This window comes from Nuphar pumila, chromosome 4, assembly GCF_984573655.1.
Source record: "Nuphar pumila chromosome 4, dmNupPumi1.hap1.1, whole genome shotgun sequence".
Classification (NCBI taxonomy): domain Eukaryota; kingdom Viridiplantae; phylum Streptophyta; class Magnoliopsida; order Nymphaeales; family Nymphaeaceae; genus Nuphar; species Nuphar pumila.
In genome coordinates this window covers 37,787,369-37,813,574 of record NC_143252.1, presented here as the reverse complement: position 1 = coordinate 37,813,574, position 26,206 = coordinate 37,787,369, and the positions used below count along the sequence as shown (strand labels likewise).

General features: G+C 38.4%; 1 protein-coding gene across 3 annotated transcripts in view; it reads right to left on the bottom strand.

The window, feature by feature from the left end:
- Window positions 1–3,330: 3,330 nt before the first annotated feature.
- LOC149840034 (arginyl-tRNA--protein transferase 2-like) overlaps window positions 3,331–26,206 on the bottom strand; it is a 72,054-nt gene continuing 49,178 nt past the window's right edge. For 2 of the 3 annotated variants that reach the window (XM_090002993.1, XM_090002992.1), the window contains 4 exons: window positions 17,248–17,398; window positions 15,919–17,040; window positions 3,931–4,261; window positions 3,331–3,709 (listed from right to left, as the gene is read on the bottom strand). In XM_090002993.1, coding sequence (XP_089859119.1) covers window positions 3,587–3,709; window positions 3,931–4,261; window positions 15,919–17,040; window positions 17,248–17,398 — 1,727 coding nt within the window. In that variant the 3' untranslated portion in view covers window positions 3,331–3,586. Of the gene's footprint in view, window positions 3,710–3,930; window positions 4,262–15,918; window positions 17,041–17,247; window positions 17,399–26,206 lie in introns of those variants that run through there. The other variant, XM_090002994.1, reaches the window with a different exon arrangement.

Here is a 26,206-nt window from a genome sequence, read left to right as displayed (position 1 = left end):
ATTTCTGGCTATGCTAGTAGTAAGATGACAGATGTTGAACTTAGAACAATAGTTAGCAACACGCTTACTTGCAGAATTGATAAGTGGTGCCTATTTGGCATGTACATTGATTATTGATTGATGGTTATTTTTATCTCAGTATCGATATATCGATATTTCTTTAATTCTATGGGACTAATTTTTTTTCTCAAGTATTGAAATTCATGGTGGATTTCAGCAGGTTAACTGTGAGTTATGCACGGTTGGAGATTCTTTTCCCTATTCGTGAGGCTTGTGTTTTTTCTGCTGTTTAATCAAGAAGAACTACAATGACATGATAAATCAGTAATTGGAGAAATGCTTCTACCATTCGGGCCAGTATGATTCTGTGGATTTGTCAATGTGTGATGTGGATGATATAATGCTCTCATACTATCAAGGAAATAAACAAGAACCTGGAGGGAAGCCCTAGAGTTGGGGAGATTATAAATTAATAGAATGAAACCAGCTGTGTCGCATTCATAAAATACACTAAGAGGGACAACTTTTCATGCTTGTTAAGTCTCATTATCTCGACTGATTGGTCTGGGATTAAATTTGTGTGCACTTGGCAAAATTTAAAGTCTTAGTCAGATCTTGACTTTGAACACCATCATGAAATGTTCATGTGATTGCTATGCAGTTGTTTGCATCTTATCCATTGGAATTTATATCTTTCCTTACTAAGAGATATGTTTTCTTGAGTTGATATGAAAAATGCTTGTATCTTTTTTTGTAATTTTCCTTTGCCGAATTGTTACCTGCTGGCCAAGTTGGACTGTGAACCTATCATTAGCAATGCACAACCCCAAATTCGTGAGGTGATAGGAGCAGAAATTCAATGTTGTACATGCTCAATGAAACATTGTATAAAATTGTATAAGTTATATTTGCTTAATAAAGAACCTTGCATGAAAGTTGTATAAATAAAATGGTCTTTTTTGTATATATAGGTTTCATTGAAAAGGATTGCAAAATTGAATTTTTATTTTGTTATAGGCTTACAATATTATTAAATTATATTTAATTTATTTTCATTTTTAACCCAAAAAAGATATCACTGACTCATCCAATGCGTTAGTGATGGGTGTAAGCAAAAAAAATCTAAATAATAATGACTTAATTTTGTCAGTAAAAAACATTGCTGGCACAAAAACGGGTCACTGCAATAAAGATTCGTCACTGAATGAATCACCAGCGTTGATTTTACCGACACAAAATCAGTGCCAGCATAAACCTATTCACTAATGCAAAATTTGCGCCAGTGAAACAGATTCACTAGCGCCAATTTGTGCCAGTAGAACCGGTTTCACTGGTGCAGAATTGCGCCAGTGAAAAATGTTTCACTGGCAAAAGTAAATTTTACCAGTGAACGCTTTACCGACGGCACTTTTATTGGCGCACTTTTTGCGCCAATTAAACCCCAAATAGAAAGAGGGATCTAATACCACAACTGCACAACATATGCATGTCTGCACACGTTTAGACATAAGGATAGGAAATAGCTATGCAGTTTCAGTACAGCGGTATTCCACTGTGAAACCGGCAAGCCTGCAGAGTGGAGGAGAACCATAAATCATGCTGCAAAACTAACCTTATTCAAGTAGATAAGTTAGACCACAATGGGTTTCATTGCTGCTGAAGGCTGCTTCACTGTCATATTGTGTATGACGTTATATTCCACCACCAATGCACATCTCACTGCCTAGAGGTGTGCATGGGCCCCGCTTTCACATATCTCATGGTTCCCGAGCTATGTCACATGGGTGTGCATGCGGGGATGCGGCACTTTCAAAAAAACCGGGGTGCGGTAGGGGCAAAAATGTATATATATATATAATTTTGAAGTTTTAACAGTTAACATTGTCATAATATCATTCATCATGCATGCAGCTGAAATCTTCCTTACTGACAATGCAATATGCCTTGTGATGTAATGGAAGCAGGTTACTTAACCTGGTCTATGTTCTTTTAGAGACGTGAATTATACAGGATTTTTACGCATATTGCTCTTTTCCACATCTATATATCTCTTTCAAATTGCAACCATCAAATCCAAGTCCCAAAAAACAATAATATAAGAAACAAAACAGCATCAAACCAATAGTGGAATTACCCCAAATAACTCTGGCGGGTATCTATAAAATCTCACTTGCCCTGTTTCTAACCTTCTGGTACTTACAAGGTTTACACAAATATTAAAAGCAATCTCGAAAACTATAAAACCATATACAAGATCACTTGGTTCTAGCAAGGGGAGCCCAAAGAAAAAAAAAATCTTCACATTGTCATCAAGATTAAAGTGCCAAAAATGCTAACATGGTGATTTGGGTAATCCTGTATATGCACATAAGCAACAAATCAGCAGTGATGAGTTCCAATTTGTTGAAGAAAACAGTGTTTGAAGAAGAAAAAAGGGTACCTTGAGAGAGAGAACATCTCGGATAACTAGCCGATAGTCGACAGCGATAGCGAGGAAGCGCGAATCGGGGGAGAAGCAACAAGGGTCGGTTTGTTTGTAAGAATTTATGATTTTCATATGAAGAAACAGCGGGGTTTCTTCAAATATGCGATTTTTGAACCACCCAACTCGGCATTACTGAGATGTTGGTGAGATGTCAATGCTGATCTTATTTTGAAAATCACTCCTCTCCCGAGCCCCTCCCCTTCCAAAAACAGAGGGAGCAGGGGGGGGCTCAGCGCCTCCCCTACCGACCCAACAAGAGAGCGCAACCAAACGTCCCCTTAGTGCAACCAGGCTAACAAGAAGTTCGCTTAAAAGATTAATCGAGACCATTTCCTTCCATCTCAAATCGATGAGCCTGTTTTTACATATCTCGGGCATATCACATCCAAAGCCTGGGTGCATCGGAATCCTCAATCCTTCAAACATATCTTGTGAAGGCATTTGGGATTCCTCATAAATGAGTTCAGAAATTCCTATCGTTACCCATAGATGATAACAGCAATTCCAGTTGAAAGCCTTATTAAACAAGTGGCAAAACATAGGTTATGTTTTGTGCACTTCTGATCTTCGTGCACTCTAACACATGAAATGTAGGTCAGAAGAAAGTTTCTTGTTAGAGAAATTCTTACCTTGAGTATCCAAATGGACCCTACTGCTCAAGCAAATACAGCTGACGTGTTTACTTTCTTTTCTTTTTTCCTTCTTTTAAGCCAGCCAGGGGCATAAATCAGACATCCCAGTTACGACTTCATCTGTCAGCTATTTTATTCAAGCCTAGAATACTGACATCTTATTTGCTATCTTAAATAAATAAGGAGCCCATAACAACAACAACGCAGCCGGTGTTACAAGAAAAATCTGTGCATCACCCTCCAAATTCTGGATTGTATCTTTTAAGGAAATTCCCAAGAATCCAAGCAAATGTACACAATACTTCGTTTGAAACCAGCAACTTAGCAATTATTCCTAATACATCCTCTTCAATTACACTGCCAATTTGGAGACTATCTTCTACAAATAAAGCTTTGGCAAACAGTCGTTCAGAAAATTTCAGAAGTGTGTTTCTTCATGAACCACATGCTTTTACGGACACTGGCAGTGTTAATCAAGCAAATAGATCATGCGCTCGGATAATGAAGAACCGACAACCCTCTTGTATATATGCAGCTGCATCTTTAACGAGTCGATAAATCTCTTGTTCGGGCCAAGAGCTTGTACCAGATCCTTCAAATGAATGCAGAAGAAATGTTAGGCGGCAGCATAGTTTTCAGATAGTATCAGTAACTTGTTTGCTTCAGCTTAAACCATCCATTGATTTTTCTTTCTTTTTTTCCTTCAACGACCAAAATACAATGCATTTATGGAAAGGATGTACTGATCAGGAAAAGCTCAGAATCTAATTAGATTAAAAAGATTAACACATGAAAATGGGTCAACGGTATTACCTTAAATTGCAGACAGGTGCGCCTCAATCCTATTTTTATGTTGCTGATTTCCCCATTCTTCCCTTCATCGAGCAATGGCTCACTGCCAGTCTCCAGATCTGAGTCATCATCAGGGCCTGTATCAACGCAATCAAATTCAACCTCCAATTCCTCACCTCCATCAGAAAAAGCTTCATCTTCGTCTTTGCCGGAGCTTAAACATGGCTGTATTATAGAATGTCTCTGACTCTGGCAGGGCAACATGCACTCCCTTTCCAAGCCAACAAAATCTGACAAAATTACATAAGACTTTTTATCTAGTAAAGGCTTTGCAATATGAAATGGCACCCATCTGCAATAGTCAATGTCTTTCACTTAGTAGACATTTTCTAGGAAAATTATCAGAAAATAAAAATGCTTAATAGAACCTAATTAAACACACACTAAACATTAGAACCACACTTTAGAATAAAAAAGTATTCTTTTACAAAGAAATTTAAGTAATTATAGCCAAATTTTACAATCAAAGAAATGTGAACTAAAGAGGAGAATTAAAGGGACACTAAAGGGTTAATTGCAAACGTGGTCAAACAATTGCATGTTGACAAGAAACCCAGCATTACAAAGTTAAAACTGATGAAGATATAGGATGGCCTAACCAATTGATATCCCAGCTAAGCCACTTAATAGATACACAAGCAACAAGATCCAACCTACTATGGGGTGTGAAGGATATAAAGATGCATATAATATATAAGCTAAGTCACAGGGACTCAGCTATAAGGTCGATGCACCCGCATCGACACGCCCCGACACGGGTGCGGCTTCGGACACGGGGCGGACACGGTCAACCAAGTGTCGGACTCAATCAACGCACCGGGGCCGAGTCCGTTCACATTTTGGACTCGGTCAACTTTGACCGAGTCTATTTTTGTCCATTTTTTAGGGCAAAAGACGTATAAAAACTAAAAAAAATTGAACTTTATATATATATAGCCGAGTCTTATTATTGTTATATATATATATAGCTGTGTCCCCTAATGGGCACAACTTTGACCAAGTCTTTTATATATATATATATAGCCATGTCCCCGTGTCCAAAATTTTTGAAATTGCTCTGCATATAAGTTATTTCTTAGTTAATCGTTAGGGCTTTTCAAAATCATTTTATCCAATATCGAGGGGAGAATAGAGTGGGCCCCACCTTACCACCGCTAAAGGGTGTGCCGTCACCTGCCGAATCCCAATGTACATTTCAAAAGATCCTATTGTGATAAACTAAATTATGGTCATAATGAGTATGTTGCAATCTATAGATATATCTGTTGGTTATGAAAAGTACCACATCTTTTCGTAATAAGCTCAAAATATGGCCAATATTTGAAGCTATGATACACATGACTATATGAAGGTGGAAAATAATCAACTATCCCTGCATACATGGAGCAGCTATGCCATCATCTGGAGTCTGGACCACTCAATCAGATTCAATATTATGACAATTAATTTTAAACTTTAAATATCCATAGACAGTGACTCATAAATTTTTTAGTTAAGTTGGTTGAATCTGGACATTAGTACACAAATGATGTCATCGATGCCCCACATAGAGCTGGTTGCATCTCTCTCTCTCTCTCTCTCTCTCTCTCTCTCTCTCTCTCTCTCTCTCTCTCTCTCTCTCTCTCAAAACATATATATACATATATAATGATTGGTTCCTCCTAACCGTAGGAGGGTGCAGATAGTCTTGATTTTCAATTTTTTGTTCTTTTTTTAGAATCTAACCTTATAGATGTGATCTATATGCTCTGTTTACTAGAAATGGACTTTTGGATCACCTGATTATGACATGTGAGTAGGTTTTTATAAGGCTTCAAAATTCACCGACTAAGAATTTTCATAAAATTAAAGACTCATAAAATCATATTTTTTTGTTGAAGACACATGATCCAACAATTGGTTCCTAGCAAATGGAACATGCTGAGCACGTCTGTAAGGTCAGATTTACCAAACATGGCCTGCAACATCAAAATCCTGTATTGTCCTCACTTTATGGCAAGTTAGGAGGAAGGAAGTTAAGTCACACGGACTCGGATAAGAAGGCACCGCACCCGAGTCGACACGCCCCGACATGGGTGCGGACTCGGGTGCGGCTTCGAACTCGATAAACGCCGAGTCAGACTCGGTCAACGAGTCGAGGCCAAGTCCGTCCACATTTTGGACTCGGTCAACTTTGACCGAGTCCAAAAATGTCCATTTTGATTTTTAAAATACATTTTGGATCCGGGTCGGGTCCGGACCCGACCCAGATCCAAATTTCATCTGCAGACGAACCCTAAAAGGGGTTTATCGACAGGGGGAGGGGCTTACCCTCTCGATTTTGCCTCTCCCCCTCAGCCCCTGCAGCTTTCTCCTACACCCATGTCGGCGATCCAGACTCCGGCGATGGTACGCACAGGTGCCAGCCACCGTCTCTCCCTCCGTCAACACTCAACAAGTATGTCAACCCTCCTGCACCCTCTGCTTGCAGCCTACCTCCTTGCACCCTTTGCTCGCAGAAGAGGGGCTCGGCCCTGTAATAAAAAGAGGCGGAAGCACCAATAGAGCAAAAAGCACTCTTTAAGAGTGACCTCAAGAGCCAAGAACACAAACACTAAAAGTGCACACACAAAACTCTCAAAAGTAGAAAACGACTTAAAGTCATAAGTTGGATTTATTGAAGAAAGGAAGAGAAGGGTGAAAACCCATTGCTTACAAGAGGAGAATACCTCCTCTATTTATAGAGGAGGGAGTGTAAAGGAAGGGACCACAAGGGGCTCCCATGTAGTCGTTGGGAGCCCCAACGGTCATAAATCTGACCGTTGGGGCCCCAACGACTACATGTGTGGGGCCCTTGTGGTCTTACAAAAAAGAGAAAATAAAAAAGAAAAAAGGAAAAAGAAAAAAGAGAAAAAAGAAAAAGGTTACATTGTGGTTTTACCAAAATACCCCTATCGGGTATTTCAAGAAAAGGGAAAACTGTATATATATACATATATGTATATATATACTTATATATATACGAATGTATATATATATATATAAGTATATGTATATATATATATATATATATACATATTTTAACATGCCCCCTCAAACTTTACGGGGAGAAGACCGAAAGTTTGCTAGGAAGAAACATAAATCGTGGAGTTGGGAGCGCCTTGGTGAAGAAGTCAGCTAGTTGATATTCTGAAGTAACATATGGTAATGAGATAGTCCCCCTGTGATATTTGTCTCGAACATAATGGCAATCAATTTCGATATGCTTGGTCCGCTCATGAAAAGTGTGATTGCTGGCAATGTATATCGCACTTTTGTTATCACAACAGAGCTTGGTGGGAGTGGAAATGGGGATGCCCATGTCACCAAGGAGACTCCTGAGCCACACGATTTCCATAGTTGTCATTGCCATGACCCGATATTCAACTTCAGTGGATGACAGTGAGACCTTCTGCTGCTTCTTGCATCTCCACGAAATGAGAGATTCACCTAAAAAAATACAAAGACCCGTAATTGAGATACGATCATTGGGATTTCTTCCCCAGTCAGCATCAGTAAAAGCAGTTAAGTTAAGAGATGAGGAAGAGGATAAGAAGAGTCCCTTGGAGATGGTATTTTTGATGTATCGCACAATTTTCATTACGGCCGTCATATGAACCGAAGTAGGTGCATGCTGAAACTGGCTTGCTGCATGAGCTATATCTGGATGTGTGATGGATAGATAGGTGAGGGATTCGATTAATTGACAGTAGGGGGTTGGATCCTCAAGAAGAACACCATCTTCAAGTCTCAGTTTCGCATTGATAACTTCGGGAGTCTCAACTTTCTTTTCATCAGATATTTTTTATTTGGTACAAATTTCTGCAGCTAATTTCATTTGAGATAGGATGTATCCTCGCGCGGAATAAGCCACTTCAATTCCTAAAAAATATCTCAAATATCCAAGATCAGACATATCAAAAGTTTCTTTTAACATAGACTTTAAATCATTTACTCCCTTTTTGTCATTCCCAGTGATGATCATATCATCAACATACAGCAGAAGCATAATAATGGAGTCACCTGTCCTTTTAACAAAAAGAGCAGTGTCAGTATAGCAAGAAGAAAATCCTAAATTGATTAATACATTACTAAACCTGTCATACCAAGCTTTAGGAGCTTGCTTAAGTCCATATAAGGCCTTTTTTTAATTTCAAAATTTTTCTATTTAAATTCATACCTGGAGGCGGTTTCATATAAACTTCTTCATTTAAATTACCATTCAAAAAGGCATTTTTGACATCAAGTTGAAAGATTGGTCATTTTTTAACAGAGGCTATAGCAATAAGAGCTCGAACACTAGTCATTCGAGCAACTGGGGCAAAAGTTTCATCATAATCTACCCCATACTCTTGGGCATATCCTTTGGCTACCAACCTAGCCTTATATCTTTCCAATGAACCATCACTCTTAGTTTTTACTTTAAAAACCCATCTACATCCAATGGGTTTCTTGTCATTGGGAGGATCAATGATTTCCCAAGTATGTGCCCTTTTAAGAGCATTAAGTTCTAGTTTCATAGCTTCATTCCAATGAGCATATTGTTTAGCATCATTGTAATGAGATGGTTCATGAAAGGAGTGAAGAGCAAGTAGGCATGCTCGAAAGTTAGGAGAAAAAGAATCATAAGAAACAAATCTATTGGGTATTTTGGAAATACGATTTGATTTTCTTTGAGAGGTCTCTTCGATTGACTCACTTTGAGAGAATTTTTCAAGGGCACAAGGAGGATTTCTTTCATTCCTTCTAGAGTAGACTTGTATTTGTCTTGAAACATTTTCTTATAAGTTTTGATCATCATTTGGATGTTCAAAATGATCTTCACTAAGAGGTTCACTAGGATCAATATGATCATCTATGATGTTTTCTTGAGGCAACAAGTCAAATAAAAAGAAATAATCAATATTTTCATTTGGTTGGTGCGAAAAACCATTTTCTTCTTCTAGAAATGTGACATCTTTTGAGATATAAAGTTTGTTCTTGAGCATGTCAAAACATCGATAACCTTTTTGTTTTTCCCGATATCCCAAGAAAATACATTCAATAGCCCTAGGAGAAAGTTTATCATTTTTGTGAGTTAGAACAAAGCATTTACATCAAAAAATTCTTAGTCTTTTATAATCGGGAGACATATTGTAAAGTTTTTCAAATGGAGAAAGATTTTTCAAAGAGGATGAAGGGGTTCTATTGATAAGATATGTTGAGGTTAGAACCGCTTCGGCCCAAAAGGATTTTGGGATATTTTTTGAAATTAATAACGTTCTTGTAGTTTCTATTATGTGTCTATGCTTTCTTTACGCAAGACCATTTTGTTGCGGAGTGTTGGGACAAGAACGTTGATGACAAATTCCATTTTCTTTTAAATAGCTTTGAAAATCATTGGGCATATATTCGCCTCCCGAATCGGACCTAAGAATAGATAGATTTCCCAAAAATTGATTTTTAACCATTGCATGAAATTCTTTAAAGAAGGAGAAAACTTCGGATTTGCGACTTAGGAAGTAAATCCATGTAAATCGAGTGAAGTCATCAATAAAGACCACATAATACGAAAATCCTCCTTTAGACAAAATAGGGGAAGGTCCCCACACATCGGAATGAACAAGTTCAAATGGTTGAGTGGTACAGTAACTTATTTGAGGAAATGGAGTAGCTTTAGATTTCTCAAAAATGCAATCTTTATAAGTCATGTGATTGTCTTTACAAGTATTGTTCAAAAACGAAAAAAGAGACATTTTTACAAAATTTGGATGACCAAGTCTCTCATGCCAAATTCTAATACTTTTGTCTTTTACAAGATTGCAAGATGACTTAGATGGAAGAGTCAAAAAGTCCATAAAATAGAGATCACCCATTCTATGGCCTTGCCCAATCAGCTTCCCTGACTGGAGATCCTGCACGGTGCAATCTTTAGGTGAGAAAGAGACTTGGCATCCATGATCGGTGATTTGAGAAACGGAAAAAAGATTTAAATTAATTTTTGGAACGATTCTTACTTTAGGAACGAAAAAGTTTTGAGAATTTTTAAAATCAAGTGTTCCAATACTTTCAATTTTCAATGATGTTCCATCGACCGTTGAAACATAAGAGGATATGGGTTCGGAAAAAACATTTGAAAGAGAATTTTTATGAGATGTCATATGAAAAGAAGCACCGGAGTCTAGTATCCACATACCTGGAGGTGATGAAGAATAGGCGATGGCGGCTCCGGATGTTGAAGAAGAAGTCTTGAGAAGATGTTGGAGAACTTCGGAGATATGATTAAGAGTCTCTTTGATATCTCCCTCTTTGGCACTTTCTTCTTCCTTCTTTGGAGAATTTTCTCCAACCGCGGTTACTTTTCCCTTAAGTTTGGGACAAGCCAGTCTAATGTGTCCCAGTTCATTACAATAATGGCATATTATTCCCTTTCTAGGCCCATTACTATTTTTGTTAAAGTGAGGAGGTCTATAGGCTTTAACATTTGATCCGAGCCTAGTAACGGCCAAAACTTCATCACTCTTAACGCTTAAGCCAAGTCGAGTTTCCTCTTGGCATATTTCGGCAAGGGCGTCTTCAATAGGTAGGGCTTTGCTTCTATGGAGAAGAGATGCCCTAACTTGTTCAAATTTCGGGCGAAGACCATGAAGAAATTGAAAAAAGTGCTCCTTTTCAATTTGTTCCCTTTTTAACTCAATATCTTCTGGAGCCACCCATTTAGGCTCAAGAAGAGCAAGTTCATCCCAAAGAGGGGTTAGAGAGCTAAAATAGTCCCGGACACTCATATCCATTTGTTTGGTGGAACGGATTTTTTATTGACAAAAAAATTGTTGGGCAAGATCATTTTGGGTATACATACCCTTAAAGAAAAACCATGCCTCATTGGCCCTTCTAAATTTGGCAATATTAGCACAATTTTTAAGGTCGACATTGTTCATAAACCATGCCAAAATTTTGGCATGGTTACTTTCTCAATCCTCAACTTTGGATTGATGGTTATTGATAGCTTTGATGCGCTCATCGCCATCTAAAGCTTTTTCAACCTCATTTTCGATTTTAATGAGAACAAGAGAGGGTTCGGGAGTAGTTCCCATAACAAAACCCCAAAGTTTCTTACCTCTTAGATGATTTTCCATAGCGGAGGCCCACATGAGATAGTTGGACCCATTTAGGTTAAAAGAAAGCTCCACTTTAGAATCACGTTCCATCGGCACCAAATATTCTTCCTTTCTTCTTAAAATTTGAGAGGCACGCGTTCCAAGATAACAAAGAGAAGCGAAATCACCAACCGAGCTCTGATACCATGTAATGAAAAGAGGCGGAAGCACCAATAGAGCAAAAAGCACTTTTTAAGAGTGACCTCAAGAGCCAAGAACACAAACACTAAAAGTGCACACACAAAACTCTCAAAAGTAGAAAACGACTTAAAGTCATAAGTTGGATTTATTGAAGAAAGGAAGAAAAGGGTGAAAACCCATTGCTTACAAGAGGAGAATACCTCCTCTATTTATAGAGGAGGGAGTGTAAAGGAAGGGACCACAAGGGGCTCCCATGTAGTCGTTGGGAGCTTCAACGGTCATAAATCTGACCGTTGGGGCCCCAACGACTACATGTGTGGGGCCCTTGTGGTCTTACAAAAAAGAGAAAATAAAAAAAAAAGAAAAAAGAAAAAGAGAAAAAATAAAAATATAAAAAATAAAAAGGTTACATTGTGGTTTTACCAAAATACCCTTATCGGGTATTTCAAGAAAAGGGAAAACTGTATATATATACGAATGTATATATATAAGTATATGTATATATATATACATTTTTTAACAGGTCCCTCTCTGTGCCTCTTATTCACAAAGGAAGGGCTTGGCCCCTCCTCGTTTCACTTATGTCCGGCGGGGCAAGGCTCGGCCTGTCATTTGAGCCCCCTCCTTCCCCCACTCCTACTTCTTACCCCTGCGATAAAAGGGAAACGAGGAGGGGTTGAGCCCCTCCTCTGAGAATCAGAGGCACAGGGAGGGACCGAGCCCCTCTTCTGCGAGCAGAGGATGCAAGGGGGTGGGGTGGGGGGAGGGGCCCACCCCCCCCCCCCCCCCTTGCATCCTCCTTTTGTTTGGCAAGGGTAAGAAGGAGGGGGCTCGGCTGACAGGCCGAGCCTTGCCCCGCCGAACAGAAGGGAAACTAAGAGGGGTCGAGCCCCTCTTCTGTGAATCGAAGGCAAAGGGAGGAGCTCCTGCCTCGTTCTTATTTTCCGGCAGCCCCCCCCCCCTCCCTGCACCCTCTGCTCGCAGAAGAGGGGCTCGGCCCCTCCTCGTTTCCCTTCTGTCCGGCGGGGCAAGGCTCGGCCTGTCAGTCGAGCCCCCTCCTTCCCTCACTCCTTCTTACTCCTGCCGAACAAAAGGGAAACGAGGAGGGGCTCGGTCCCTCCTCGTTTCCCCTGTTGCCTTTGGCTTTTTGGCAAGGGCAAAGCCCCTGCCACTGATAAGGTTCAGCAAGGGCTTGCCTTGCCCCTCCGTTTTGCGTTAGATAGGGGGTAGGCCCCCTATCTCGAACCTGCTTTGCAGAGGAGGGCCTGGTTTGAACCTGATTTGCACAAGGGGAACAAACCTGGAGCTCCTATTACTATTATTTTGAAGTGTTTATTAACTTTACTTTCTTTTCAGTTTTTACTTTTCAGATATAATGGCGAGTTCTAGCGGTAGTGTCAATACATTTGGTTCAAGTTCTAACCCTGAATTAGAAGTTTCTCAACCACTTTTGAGGCTTGTGACAAAAGGGGTAAAAGCTAGTAGTGATGGTGGTGGGAATGTGCAGTTTCATTGTAATCTATGTAAGACTGTTTTCACAGGTTCTTATACGCGTGTGAATGCACATCTTTTGCATATTCGTGGTCAAGGAATTAGGGCATGTTCTGGGGTTGACAAACACATGTTAAAGCAATTAAAAAAAGAACAAGAGGAAGCTGAAAAGAAGAAAATTGCAGAGATGAGAAGCAATTCGATTAATTTGTCTTTTCCTATTGCTAGTGATATACAAGAAGAGCTTTTAAAGAAAAGAAAGATGGAAAGCAATAAAACAATACAAGCGTCATTCAAAAACATGGCAAGAGCAAAAATTGATAAAACGATTGGTCGATTATTTTACTCAAGCTCAATTCCTTTTAATGTAGCTAGAAGTTCATACTGGAAAGATATGATTACATCTTTGGCTAATTGTAATTTGAGTGGTTATGTGCCTCCTAGTTCAGTAAAACTAATAACAGTTATTCTTGCAGAGGAAAAAAATAGAATTGAAGACTTGTTAGAGACCCAAAAATTTGCATGGAAACGACATGGAGTGTCGATTGTTTCTGATGAGTGGACTGATATACAAAGGCGACCACTGATAAACTTCATTGCTTACTCACTTAATGGGTCAATCTTTTTGAAGACTGTTGATGCATCTGGAGAGTATAAAGATGTTGAATATTTAAAGAGATTATTTGTCGAAGTGATAAAAGAAGTGGGTGAAGAAAGTGTGATGCAAATCATTATTGACGATGCTCCAGTTTGTAGTCGTGCAGGAATGAATTTGGCAAATGAAGATACATATTCACATATTTTTTGGACTCCTTATGCAGCACACAGTTTAAATTTGGCACTTAAGAGTATATGCAATCCATCAAAAGATGATACACATGCACGTGAAATGTGTTTATAGATTGAGGAAATAGAGCATGATGTTCAAAATATTAAAAAATTTGTTGTAAACCATCATCATGTGCTTTCTATATTTAATAGGCAAAAGATTTCAAGTTACTGAAACTCGTTTTTCTTCTCTCATTGTTATGATGAAAAGAATTAAGCAACTCAAGAATGCATTGATGATGATGGTGGCTGATCAAGATTGGGATTTTTATCGTACTGAAGATGATGTCAATGCTCAAGCTATCAAAAAATGCATCTGTGATGATTTTTGGTGGAATAAAATTACATATTCTGCTGAATTTACAGAGCCTATTTGAGAAATGTTGAGAGAAGTTGACAGAGATGTACCCATGCTTCATAGAATTTATGAAATGTGGGACAATATGATTGAAAAAGTTCAAAGTATCATTTTTAAACATGAAAAGAAAGATATTGCACTTGATGATTTAGAATTTTACAATCATGTACATTTAGTTTTAGTGAGAAGATGGAATAAAAGCAATGCACCTTTGCATTGCATGCCACACTCTCTCAATCCAAAATACTATGCAAAAAAATGGTTGACAATAGGTGTTGGTCGTGTTTTTCCAAATGAAGATCCTGAGATATCAAGAAATAGAATGATATGTTTGGGAAGACTTTTTAATGATCCTCACATGTTTAAGGTTGTAAATAGTGAGTTTGGCAAATTTTCTACCGTGAGATTTGATTCTTTAGCAGCACTCGTGGCAAGGGACGAAGAAGATCCCCTTAATTGGTGGGCAACATATAGATCAGAGACACCAAATCTGCAACGTCTTGCAATGAAGTTGTTATCCCAACATGCTACATCATCTTGTTGTGAAAGAAATTGAAGTACATATGCTCAAATTCACAACATTAAAAGAAACAAACTCACTAGTAAAAGAGCAGAGGATTTGGTTTATGTTCACTCAAATCTACGATTAATTTCTCGCCACACCAAAGAAGACTATAGGTACTTTTTTTTCTTTGTATTCAAAGTTTTAAGTTAGATACTAATATAGTCATTTTTTGATGCAGTTGTGGACCATCCAAGAATTGGGATGTAAATCCAGAAGATTTTGACTTGGAGGGAGAACATAATTTGCATACTCTCAACATGAACTACCTCGATCATGTTCTTCCCTCTAATTCAGACGATGAGGCAAATTTATGATAAGTTTTGTTGTTTATCACACTCACAAGCTTCTTTATGTGTTATATTTTGATAAGTTTGTATTGTTAAGAATTGTTTTTTTATTTTTGCTTTAAAATTTACAATCTTTATGTGTTAATTTATTGTTATATATATAATTATATATATTTAAAATATATATATTTTAATATATATATAGCAGAGTCCCCGTGTCCAAATTTTTTGGAATTGCGCCGCACCTGTGTCGCACCCGCACCCATGTGACATAGGGAACCAATTTTCCTATATATATATATATATATATATATATAGATAGATAGATAGATAGATAGAAAGAGAGAGACAGAGACACATACATATAATCACAATGGTTAATAAACATTAAATCATACATGCACATAGTGAAAATTTGACAATACCTACAAAATAAAAATCAAGATCATAAAGATAGGGATATAACGTAGACTGCATCTAAGACAGGTTTGACAGTATGCATAAAATGTTATGGAATGTCCAGTATCGCATTTTGATGTCGTGCAAAGGACATACACACTAGCATGTCTGTGACATAGAGCTCGGCCCAGTACAGCTTGTACAGAGCTCAAGATCAAGCAGAACTTGAGCCAAGTTGAGCCTATATATATTTCCTTTTTCTTTGCATTTTGCATTTAAGGTGAAACAGTGAAAGGATGCATTGTCATGTCTCATACATAAGCCACAAGACACAACCACTCTCAACACTTATATAATATTTATTAGTTTAACTTAGCTGAGGCTATCTGATCCCATTCAGGCCCGGAAACAGCTTATTGAAATTATGTACATGCTCAAGGTTGGCTTTTTTTACGAAATAAACAAGGTTCAGATGGCTCAGCTGAACTTCTTGCAAGAAACTTGGTTCATTGCCCCACCCTTACATAATACCTTTGCTTCCATATGCAAATTGTCACTATTTTCAAACAGTACATACCTAAAATATATATCAAGCTCCAACCTTCAATTGAAAGGAAACCACAGAGTTATCTAGAGAAAACCAACAAGAGAGTCATAGCACATCCGTACCATATGCAAGTATGGTTACACATGCAACAAAATTGAGGCCAAAAGATGAATGCTTACTGATAACGAAGAGGGCATAGAAGCTCTGATGGAGAGTATGATGCCTTATATCTCATTTTACTGCAGGTGTGAATGTAATATCCAAGATAATAGTACTGCATGCTGTGACAGTGGATCTGTGCCTCGTTGACCCAATTAATTTCCCGCAGAGCTGAATACTTACCAAGTGACAAAAAGGCAAAGTCTGGGTCCCAAAATAAATATTTGCTAGACAGACATTTTGGAAGAACATCCACCACACCAACTGCAACAAGCTTCCCATCAATCAAATACTGTTGATGAAAAGAGCCAAACCCACAAGGTGGAACTGTGCCATCACCAGAAGGTGGAACAAAAATGAGAGGAGTTTCCACCAAAAATCTTATGTAAGAAGATTCTTTTAAATGATCTGGCTTATCATTATGAACCTTAGTTTGATACTGTCTATAAAGAGCAAATTCCTCAGGATCAAAACTTGATCTGTTCATGCGAATCTCAAGTCTTTGCTTTTTACAATGAGCCAACCCTTTGTCATTGAGGACGCACTTTCGCTTGGCATGAGCTACATTACCTCTAAGAGATTGAATAGAAGTATCCATGGTGGATGGTGCTTCTTCTGAAGCAGCTTGCTTTCTTTCTGAATAAAAGTTTAGGTGGCCATTGCTTGCTAGGACTGACAGGCTAGAAAGTTCACCTTGCTGATCCATTGATTCGGCCAGCTTTTCTGCTATATAAGTAGGTGAAAATTCTTTTCCTACTGATAATGACCGTTTCATAACTGCTGCTATCTGAAAAGCAATACTGCTAGTGTACAGCAAATCTCTCGCAATGTCCTGCAGCTTCTTCTTGATCTGCGGTGCCACCTTCTTAATACATGCCCGTGGAAAGTTCACTGTAGAAGGTAAAATACCACATTTGACACATTCGCTAACAGCCTTATCAATCTTAACAGATAAATCCCTTTCATGCTGATCCGACTCATGCGTAACTCCACAAGTATCAGTGGAAGATTCTTTCATCAACGTGTCTGAAGCCCATTCATTTGGAAAGTGATTGCTACAATCAGTGGATGAAGTTTTAGATGTATTTGATTGGTCCTTCCCCAAAACTGTCTTCTTTAAGCAAAATGTGTCATCTAAGAACCTGCATGTTGATTGCTTCCAGCATGAGATTCTCAAGAAACTTCACAAGCAAGATGGTCAGTATCCTAATTCAATATATGAATATAAGCATGTTCTTTAAGCTGTCATGTAAATTATGCTTATCCTAATATAAAATGCAGACAATGTTGGGGAACAGAAGACGAGGTCCATGTGTACTTAGCAAAAGTGAGACGTATGGAGAAGTTACCTTTGCATTCGTCTAGATACACGAACTTGCTCTTTGGAGGGAGCAAAGTCATCTACCTTAAGACGGATAGTGTACGAAGGGCAGCAAGTTCTTTCCATGTCAGGTTTGTAAAGAAATGAGCCGGATCTCCTCCATCCACGATCAAGAAGTTCTGTAAACATGTATGCATAAATATTGAGACAGTCAAGAACAGCTAAATGATATGAACATAAACCAATGCTATTTAAATCAATAAGAACATGTGTTGCAGATTGGATAAACAAACCTCACCAACAAATAGAAGAACCCAAGAAATTACACTACAAAGAGAAACATTGGTCACTGAACAAAACAAAAACAACAAACAAAGCTGATGTTACAGATATACCAACTGCAAATATATCTACTACGCAGAACAGATAATGGAATGGCATTCATCTGTTAGTAGAGCAGCAGCATCTCAACTTGATGTGCGTAATATGCAATTATCTTATGACTCAGTTGTAATGAAGCCTCAAATACAAGCACTAGCACAAAGCCACTAGGGCAATACACAAGGCCACAAGGGCTCACTTCACAATAGCTCACAAATAACACTCAAGAGAGCACAAAATATATAAAAATAATAATTTATTCACTTAAGAAAAGCCCACATACATAATGGGAAGGATCCCATTTAAATAAGAGAAGAGGCAAGAAGGCTAGTCCTGACTCCTACTAGCCGTTGGGCTAGTCCAACGGCTAGTTGGACTAGTCTCAACAGCTAGAAACAAAAAAAAAAATAGAAAAAAGGGGATAAATAAGAAAGACAAGAGTACAAAACTGACCCTAATTGGCAGGACCTATTACAACCTGTGAAAAGACATACATGCCCCTAAAGGGCATGACCTATTACGAAAGAAGAATAACAAAGAAATACATGTATATGTATATATATATATATATATATATATATTGTTAAAATATGTTATATATCTATAGACTATGACACACACACACACACACACACACACACACATATATAAATAGATATTCCTTGTAATACCCACTAGGGGTAAAATAGTCATTTTACCTATTTCATGCACAATGTATTCTTTCTTTCTTCTTTTCTTTTTTCCTTTTTCTTTTCTTTTTTCCTTTTTCCTTTTTCCTTGGAAAGGCCCCCCCTTAGGGGACATTGGAGCCTCCAACGGTCATAAATATGACCGTTGGAAGGGCTCCAACGTCCCTTAGGAGCCCTTCCAAGGGCCCTCTCTTTTGCCTATAAATAAAGGGTTCTCCCCCATGTAAAGCAGGCTCTTTGAAGCCTCTCTTGAGTGGAATATATTTTTTCCTCTTCTTTTGTGTTTTTGCCACTTTTGTGGTTTGGTGTAATCTAAACCATTAGTGGCCACTTGTGTATGTGTGTGCTTCCTTGTTTGCCCTTGGAGATATCACTTCCGGCACTTCATTATATGGTATCAGAGCCTTGGTTGTGAAAGCTTCATCGGGTCCTCTCTTGTCAAGTAATATCTCTACTCTCTCTTGTTTTCAAACTCTTTTTCTATAAATGGCCAACAAGGATGCCAAAATCGACCTCTCATTTAAATTAAATGGGACCAATTATCGTATGTGGGCGGCCGCTATGAAAAATAACCTCAAAGGTAAAAAACTTTGAGGTTATGTATGTGGAACCGTTCCGGAACCGCAATTGAAATTAACCAAGTTTGAAGGCAATGAGGAAAAAGCATTGAATGAAGAAGAAAAAGATAGTCATTATTGACTTCTCTTCAAAAATGGAAGATTGGGAAAGTGAGCATGCTAAAATTTTAGCATGGTTCATGAATAATGTTGAATTAAAAATTTGTGTAAATTCAGCAAAGTTCAAGAAGGCCAATGAAGCTTGGTTCTTTATGAAAGGCATGTACACTCAAAGAGACTTTGCTAGACATTGCTTCCTACAAGAAAACGTTAGAGAAACCAAGCAAGGTGATATGAGTATTAGAGACTATTATAGTGCCCTATCTTCTTTATGGGATGAACTTGTTCTTCTCGAACCACAATAGGAAGGTAGTGCTATTGCCATGATGCAAGAGCAAATGGAAAAAGAAAGATTTTTCCAATTTATTCATGGGCTTCGTCCTGAATTTGAGCAACTAAGAGGATCCCTCATTCATAGGGCTTCTACTCCTTTAAGTAACATTTTGGCCGATTTATGTCAAGAAGAGACTCGTTTGGCCTTGAAAAGAGATGTTGATGAAGTTCATGTCGTGTCTAGACCCGGCAACAAGGTAAGACCATATAAACCACCCCATTTTTCAAAATACAATGGTTGTGGAGGAAGAAAAATTATTTGTCATAATTGTAATGAACTGGGCCATATTCGTCTGAATTGCCCCAAGTTCAAGAAGAAGGTGGCTTCTGTTGGGAAAAATCCTCCAAACACCAATGAAGATTCAAAGAAGGATGGAGACATAAAGGAGTCCATCGCTCATCTTACTGAAACTCCACAACAATTCATAAAGATGAACTCCTCTGCATCTAAGTCACAGGGACTCGGCAAAGCAGGTGCCGCACCCGCGTCGACGCGACCCGGGTGCGGTACCTGGTGCAGTTATCACGACCCTGGGTGCGGTCAACGCACCCAGGGTCGTTTTCGTCCAATTTTCGAACCTAAAAAAAAAATTTGTTGCCCGATCAAAAGGGGCTGCAAAAGAAGTTTGCCCTAATCTTCTCCTCTCCTCTCCTCTCCTCTCCTCTCCTCTCTCGCGCAGCTCCGCTCTCTCTCGCCTCCTCTCCTCCCGAAGTCTCGCAGGGGAGCCCGACACCACCTCCTCCTCTCCCTCGTCGAAGGTACCCTCTTGCTCTCTCTCGCTCTCTTGTTGGGTCAGCAGGGGAGGGGCCAAGCCCCCCCCTACTCCCTCTCGCTCTTTTGTTGGGTCGACAAGGGAGGGGTCGAGCCCCCTTGCTCTCTCTCGCTCTCTTGTTGGGTCGGTAGGGGAGGGGCCGAACCCCCCTCCCGGCTCCCTCTGATTTCAGGGGAGGGGGCGAGCCCCCCCACGCTGCTCCCTTTGATTTCAAGGGAGGGGTCGAGCCCCTCCCTGTTTTCGACAGGGGAGGGGCCGATCCCCCCACCCTGTGTAAAGAATCCTTGCAAACAATCAAGTTTTCAAATAACTTGATACTTCAAATACTCAAGACACAAAATAAATGCACAGTGTTTATAAGCTTTACATCACAAAAGAAGTGCAATAAATGCACAGTGTTTATAAGCTTTACATCACAAAAGAAGTGCAATAAATGCCCAGTATTCATAAGCTTAAGGAGACAACTCCTTACTGTAATACATTACTTCAATGGGCTCACATAGCCCTTGTTTATAAGCACACTTAAAGAGTCATTGGGCTATTCCCAACGGCTCTTATTAGAGATGTTGGGAATCAGCCCAACGTCTATCTTTTAAACTATGTAAAACAGTCAGTGGCTGGCTGTTGTACACTCTGACTGTGTACAAAAATATTACATAAAAAGAAAAAATAAGAAATGAAAAAAATTACAAAAATAAGAAAAAATAAAAAGGAGGAATTACAATCATATTAAAAAACATGAATATGCGTAAAATATAGAAATAACTAAAATACCCCTACAACTAATACAAGAAAGAAATATATATTTTATATATATAAGTAGATGGATACATGTACATATATATGAAATATATATATCTATATGTATCTTCTTTTATATGTAGAAAATATATATAGAAAATACATTTGTCTTTTGAATTACACTTTAACACCCCCCTCAAACTTAGGGCAAGATGACCGAAAGTTTGCCAAGGAGAAAATCAAACCGCGGCGCACACAAAGCTTTGGTGAAGAAATCTGCCAACTGATATTCTGAAGTTACATATGGAAGATCTATAAATCCTTTCAAATACGCTTCCCGGACATAGTGACAGTCCATCTCAATGTGTTTAGTTCGTTCATGAAAAGTATAATTTTTGGCAATGTATATTGCACTTTTGTTATCACAGCATAGTTTGGTGGGACCTTCTATTGAAATACCCATGTCTTTTAATAGCTGATGAATCCATACAATTTTCATGGTAGTAGTCGTCATAGCACGATATTCAGCTTCTGTTGAGGATGGAGACACTTTTGATGCTTCTTACATCTCTATGAAATCAACGAGTCTCCTAAAAACACACAAAAACCAGTTGTGAAGTGACGGTTATTTGGGTCACCTTCCTAATCAGAGTCGGTATAAGCAATTAATTTTAATTCAGAAGAAGAGGATAAGAATACTCCCTTGTTTAGTGTGCCCTTTATGTATCTCACAATCCGCAAGATGGCACTCATGTGAACTGATGTTGGTGCATGTTGGAACTGACTTGCAGTATGAATTGTATGAGAGATATCTCGTCTAGTAATACTCAGATACATCAAAGATCCCACAAGTTGTCTGTAGGAGGTGGGATCGAAGAGAGGAATATCATCATCAATCTTTATTTTGGCTCCTACTATAGCAGGAGTTTCACAAACCTTATCATCCGTAATACTTGACCTGTCAATAATCTCAGAGGCAAGCTTAGTTTGAGATAAAAAATACCCTCTATAAGCTACTTCAATACTCAAAAAATAAGTTAGAAATCCCAAATCAGACATTTCAAACCTATCATTCAAAATTGATTTTATGCTTTTAACCCCTTTAGAATCACTTCCGGTTATAAGCATATCATCCACATATAAGAGCAGAATGACAATCCCTGCATTGGTTTTTCTAACAAATAAGGCAATGTCAGTGAAACAGGAAGAAAAACCATTTTTTAACATTACGGAGTTAAATCTATCATACCAAGCCTTGAGAGCTTGTTTTAAATCATAAAGTGCTTATCAAAGGCGAAGCACTTTCACTTTTGGAGTCTTTATTCTTGGTGGAGCATCCATATATACCTCTCCATTCAGATCACCATTTAGGAAGGCATTTTCAACATCCATTTGATAGATGTTCCATTTGTTGATTGAGACAACGGTAATGAGACATCGAACAGTGACCATTCGGGCTACAGGGGCAAAAGTTTCTTCATAGTCAATCGTGTATTCTTGATTATATCCCTTTGCAACTAATCGAACCTTATATCTCTCAAGAGATCCATCGCTCTTAGTTTTTACCTTAAATACCTATCTACACCCTATTGTTTTTTTACCCTTAGGAAGATCTTGGAACTCCTAAGTCTTTGCCCGGTTGAGAACTGAAAGCTCACATTCCATTGTTTTCAGTCATTCATCATTCTTTTTGGCTTCTTCAAAGTTTTGGGGTTCTATATAGGAATGAATGGCGCTAAGGCAGGCTCTATGTTTAGGAGTAAACGAGTCATATGAAATAAACCTAAAAGGCATCTTTCTACTTCTCTCAGTTCTTCATAGGTTTTCATCATTTGTTGAATTGGAACCACTAGGTTCACTGAATTTTTCAATTGCACTCCTAAAACTGTTTCTATCTCTATGGGTATATGTTATATGATCTCTCAATGCTTCTTCATTTCTATGTTGAGAGATAGGTGGATGGAAAGAGCCATCTTCTTTATCATTGATGTCATTATGAATGAAATCGTCATCACTATCATCATCATGTGCTAACATTTCAAATAAAAAAGAGTAATCCATGTTTTCTTCAAAGGGTTCACTCCTTTAAAAACCATTAATATTTTCCAGAAAACTCACATTTCTGGAAACATATAGCTTGTCATTCTTAATATCATAACAACGAAACCCTTTTTGGGTTTCAGAATATCCAAAAAAAGTGCAGGCAATGGCTTTTGGTGAAAGTTTGTCGTTCTTGTCAGTAAGAATGAAGCATTTACAACCGAAAATTCTCAACCGACTATAGTCGAGTTCTTTGGTATACAATTTTTCAAAAGGCGAGATATTGTTGAAGTTTTTAGAAGGTAGCCGATTTATCAGATAGACAGATGCTAAAGTCGCTTCAGCCCAAAAACCTTTTGAGATGTTTTGAGAAACAAGTAATGTTTGAGTTGTCTATATTATATGTCTATGCTTCATTTCGGCTCATCCATTTTGTTGAGGGGTTTTCGGACAAGATCTTTGGTGAAGAATACCATGACTTTCAAGATAATTTTTGAATTCACTTGAAAGGTATTCTCCACCAGAGTCAATTCTAAAAATTTTTAGGTTTCTATTAAATTGTTTTTTAATCATCAAATGATAGGTTTTAAAAATAGAGAAAACTTCATATTTGTGTTTAAGAAAATAAATCCAACAATATTTCGTGTAGTCATCAATAAAAATGACATAATATGCAAAGCCTCCTTTTGATAGGACGGGTGCCGGTCCCCATACATCTGAATGGATAATTTCAAAAGGTCTTGTTATAAACATAGATCTTTGACAAAAAGGCAATTTTTTCATTTTCCCAAGAATACAGTCGTTACAAGTGAAATCACTTTTACATAGACTTTTAACAAAAGGTAAATGAGAAATTTTTGCAATATTTGGATGTCCAAGTCGCTTGTGCCACATATTAATATCCTTTTGTTGGACAACATTACAAAACGGGTTCTTTGGAATTTGAAGGGAATCGACATAGTATAGATCGCCCTTCCTAGAGCCTTCCCCAATCAATCTCCCGAACCGACGATCTTGTATCCAACATTTGTTAGATGAAAACTTTATATCACACCCATGATCCGAGAGTTGAGAAACGGAAAGCAAATTTAAATTTAATTTGGGTATAAATCTAATTTTTGGAATAAAGAACCCTTGTTTTTCAAAAGTTTCTATTCCTTTTACTTCAAGAGATGTTCCATCCGCGGTTGAAACAAAAGATGAAAAGAGATTTTTTGAGTATTCGAAAAAAGAACTAAAACTTGTGGTCATGTGAAAAGAAGCACCTGAATCTAAAAGCCAAGAGGTCTTACCGGGAGGAGAAGAGGTTGACATGGCTGCTCCAGAAATAGCCCCTTTTAAAAGAGGTTGAAGTGCAGCTACGATTTGTTGTAATGAGAGAGCTCTATTTGAAGATGACGAGCACTCTTCCTTTTGAGGTTGGGATGTAGTAGCCATGGCAAGTAACTTTTTCCACTTTGGGCAAATAGGCTTGATATGCCCCGGTTCCTTACAAAAATGGCATAAAAGCTTGCTATAATCCTTCTTCTCTCCTTGACCACTTGAGTTTTGATTCTTGAAGTGAGGAGGCTTGTAGGTCCTTAAGTTGCTCTCCGGTCTTGAGACGACATTAACTCATTCATTTTCTTCATTATTGGAAGGTGTAGCTAGAACACTTGGGTTGTTCTTGCTTATATTCATACGAGTCTCTTCCCCACTTAGTTTAGTAATTACATCTTCAAGAGAGAGGGAAGTGAAGGCGGATAAAAAAGAAGACTGAATTTGTTCGAATTGAGGCCTAAGCTCATTCAAAAAATTAAAAAACCTATCTTCTTCCAATTGTTTACGACGAAGCTCTATGGCTTCTCCACTCCACTTGGGTTCGAGCATAGCAAGTTCATCCCAAATAAAAGAGAGTTCGGCAAAATACTCCCTTATAGTCATCTCTCCTTGATTAAGAGTTAGCACCCTCTTTTGGAGGTAATATTTATGGGACAAGTCCCTTGAGGTGTACATTGGCGTTAATTCTTGTTTCTACGGATGAGAAACTCCATGAGAAGATTTTAAAATTCCTCATCTCCCGTTCTTCATGCCTTTTGGTGTAGTCTTCAAGATCCTTGGCTCTTTCTTCGCCATCAAGAACTTTTATTTCTCCTTTCTCCATCAAGGTTATCTTTGGCTCCGGTTCGAGAATTGAGCCTTGGACATAACTCTAAATCCCTTTTATTTTAATATGAGCCTCCATGTTTCCGGCCCAAAATGAAAAAGAATATGTACCACAAAGGATTTTTAGACCTTTCTTGATAGAAGAGTCTTCTAAAATATTGGATGAACAAGAGGATCCACTCTAATCACCAAAAAATCGAGAGCACGCTTTTCGAAGCACCCAAAAAAAGTGAGAATCCACACGATCTTTCTTTCTCCAACCTTGCTCTGATACCATGTAAAGAATCCTTGCAAACAATCAAGTTTTCAAATAACTTGATACTTCAAATACTCAAGACACAAAATAAATGCACAGTGTCTATAAGCTTTAGACCACAAAAGAAGTGCAATAAATCCACAATGTTTATAAGCTTTACAGTACAAAAGAAGTGCAATAAATGCACAGTATTCGTAAGCTTAAGGAGACATCTCCTTATTGTAATACATTACTTCAATGGGCTCACGTAGCCCTTATTTATAAGCACACTTAAAGAGTCGTCGGCTATTCCCAACGGCTCTTAATAGAGACGTTGGGAATCAACCCGTCTATCTTTTAAACAGTATACAACAGTCAGTGGCTGACTGTGACTGTTGTACACTGTACATTGTCAATGGCTGACTATGTACAGAAATATTACATAAAAAGAAAAATAAGAAATGAAAAAAAATACAAAAATAAGAAAAAATAAAAAGGAGGAATCACAATCATATTTAAAAACATGACTATGCGTAAAAATATATAAATGACTAAAATACCCCTACAACTAATACAAGAAAGAAATATATTTTTTATATATATATATAAGTAGATGGATACATGTACATATATATGAAATATATATATGTATATGTATCTTCTTTTATATATAGAAAATACATTGTCTTTTGAATTACAATTTAACACCCTACTCCCTTTGATTTCAGGGGAGGGGCCGAGCCCCTCCCTGTTTTCGATAGGGGAGGGGTCGAGTCCCCCACCCTGCTCCCTCTGATTTCAGGGGAGGGGTCGAGCCCCTCCCTGTTTTCGGCAGGGGAGGGGCCGATCCCCCCATCTTGCTCCCTCTGATTTTAGGGGAGGGGTCGATCCCCCCATCTTGCTCCCTCTGATTTTAGGGGAGGGGCCGAGCCCCTCCCAAGAAAAAATTTCTTCCGGGGGGTGCTGCCCCCCT